Consider the following 2,195-nt stretch of genomic DNA (forward strand, 5'->3'; position numbering starts at 1 on the left):
ACGGTGGCAGGCGGGCGGGCGGCAGCGAGCCCCCTGTGAAGATGCCAGCCTGGATGCAGTACTCCACCTGGCAGCTATCGCTGATGAGTGCCAAGTGCTGGCTGAAGCCTGGGGGACAGCTCCTGGCATGGGGGTCCTCAGCGGTGTGCTGGTGCTGACCTGCCAAGGGGTTCCCTGCCTGACAGCTGAAGAAGCCCCCAAAAGGTACTGCATACTGGCCACCTCCCTCGTAATCCTGGCTCACACACACCCTTAGCTCGTCGAAGAGCTTCAGTGGGAAGTACCCCGAGGGGCAGGACTGGGCACCAGTGATGGAGTTGGTGCTGTGGGCGCTGAACAGCCCCCCAAAGAGGTATCCTGAGCTTGGGGCCACCAGCCCGCTTGTGGCACACCAGTAGGCGCTGAATTGCACCCGGGAGAGCCAGAAGACATCCTGGCACTCGCGGTGGCAGAAGATGCCCAGGATGCACTTGCTGTGGCACTCCAGATGGCTGTGGCCTTCCTCCCGCTCCTGCATGCCCAGCAGCACCGGAGTGTAGGTGGTGGGGCAAGAGAAAGCCCCAGTGAGCGGGTTCCTCTGCTCCAGCTCCCGGCACATTGTGTTGGTGTCGGGGCCGGCCAGCCCAGCACACTCCTGGAAGACTCCCCCGAAGGTGAAGTTGGTCGTGACACCCTCGCAGGAGCCATCATCGGCATTGGCATGGAAATTGAAGTTGGGTGAGGTGGCGTCAGTGCAGCCTGGGTAGGTGTTGAAGGTGTAGTAGCGGCGGATAGCCATCTCCACTCGCTTGGCCAACTTCTTCACTGTGGGAGTGGGCAGCTCTGGCAGGGTGCTGGGGTTGATGAAGAAGTACAGGGGCAGCCCTGAGCGGTCCAGAGCCACCAGCTGGTTTTTGATCCCCTCCTGCCAGGTCTTGAGGGTGATGCCTGGGTAAAAGGGGGTCCCGCCGATGCTCTCTACCCTGGAGTTGGTGCGGTTCTCCAGATACTTCTTGGTGAAGCCAGAGCTGACGTCCAGGGACTCCTCGTTTTTCCCACTGATGACGCTGTGGAAGGCCACGCCAGCCGAGGCAGTGACAGCACTCCGTGTGGCCCAGCTGTCCTTCAGGAAGGTTGACTTGATCTGATCCTCCTGCACCAAGCTGGCTCCGGCATCCAAGGAAGTGATGGTGTGGGTGCCATAGTTAAGCACCAGCAACTCGGCCAGAAAATCAGCCATCCGCGTCTGGTTGTTCTCCAGGTGGCTGGCGATGGTCAGCAGCTGCTTCTTGAAGCCCTTGTCCAGGACTGCCCCTGGGTCGATCTTGGCAGTATAAACCAGGTTCCTGACTTGCACTCGGGTGGTGACAGCATGGTCTTTCACTTGGTGGGTCTTGGTCCGGTGGAAGTCGTAGGAGAATTTGCCATTGATGGAGGAGAAGAGGGACAACTCCAGATTGATGGAGGCAGAGGTGATGCTTTGGTAATCTTTCCAGGACTCGATGAGCTCAGAGTTGATGTCCAGGTTGCTCTGCTTGCGAGGGATAGTGAAGATCTCATCTGGGATAATATAAGATCCATCTTCTGTGGTCTTGCACAGTGAGTAGCCCAGGTTGATGACTCTGCCCATATCCAAATTCCTGAGGTTATCCCAGCCCCCCCCCGGCAGGACTTCCAGACTTGGGAGCTTCAGGGCCTTCTTGCAGTCCGGAAACCCCGCAGAGGAGGACAGGTGCTGCGACTGCTCAGTCCCTCTCACCCAAGCCACCGACACCGAGGCAAGCAGGACCCCCCCCAGCACCCAGCCCATGGCTGAAGCAGCACAGGGCCCTCACCAAACGTCCGAGCAGTGAGGCAGGAGCTGGGGAAATGAGCTGGCTGGGGATGCAGCTGCTGGGCAGTTCCTCCTTTTGGGGGTTGAATCAACGAAAGGGAAAGGAGAAGTGAGAACTGATGAATGTGAGAAATGACTGAGTGGAGCTGAGGCAAGCGGGTGGGGAGCAGAAAGTAGAGATGCCTGGAACTCATTGCCTCCCTGTTGTGAAAGCTCCCTTTCCCCATGAAAGCTGCTCTGCTGGGGATGGGGCAGGGATAAATCTTACTTTCAGCTCTTCACTGTGCCCAGGGAATTTCACTGTGTGAATCTCCCTTGGTCAGTGCTTGGGTGACTCCCCCAGATGAATCTCCTCTGCCCTGGGTGACCCTAGCTCCTTCAT

At 58.5% G+C, this 2,195-nt stretch overlaps 1 protein-coding gene across 1 annotated transcript; it reads right to left on the reverse strand.

Moving 5' to 3' along the window:
• Positions 1 to 7: 7 nt before the first annotated feature.
• MPEG1 (macrophage expressed 1) lies at positions 8 to 1,789 on the reverse strand (the record flags this gene model as incomplete). Its single annotated transcript, XM_009710374.1, has 1 exon — positions 8 to 1,789. A coding segment is annotated over exon 1 (1,782 nt), but the record flags the coding sequence as incomplete, so codon positions are not given.
• Between the last annotated feature and the right edge of the window lie 406 nt (positions 1,790 to 2,195).

This window comes from Cariama cristata, unplaced genomic scaffold (assembly GCF_000690535.1).
Source record: "Cariama cristata isolate BGI_N322 unplaced genomic scaffold, ASM69053v1 scaffold29370, whole genome shotgun sequence".
In the NCBI taxonomy this organism is placed as follows: domain Eukaryota; kingdom Metazoa; phylum Chordata; class Aves; order Cariamiformes; family Cariamidae; genus Cariama; species Cariama cristata.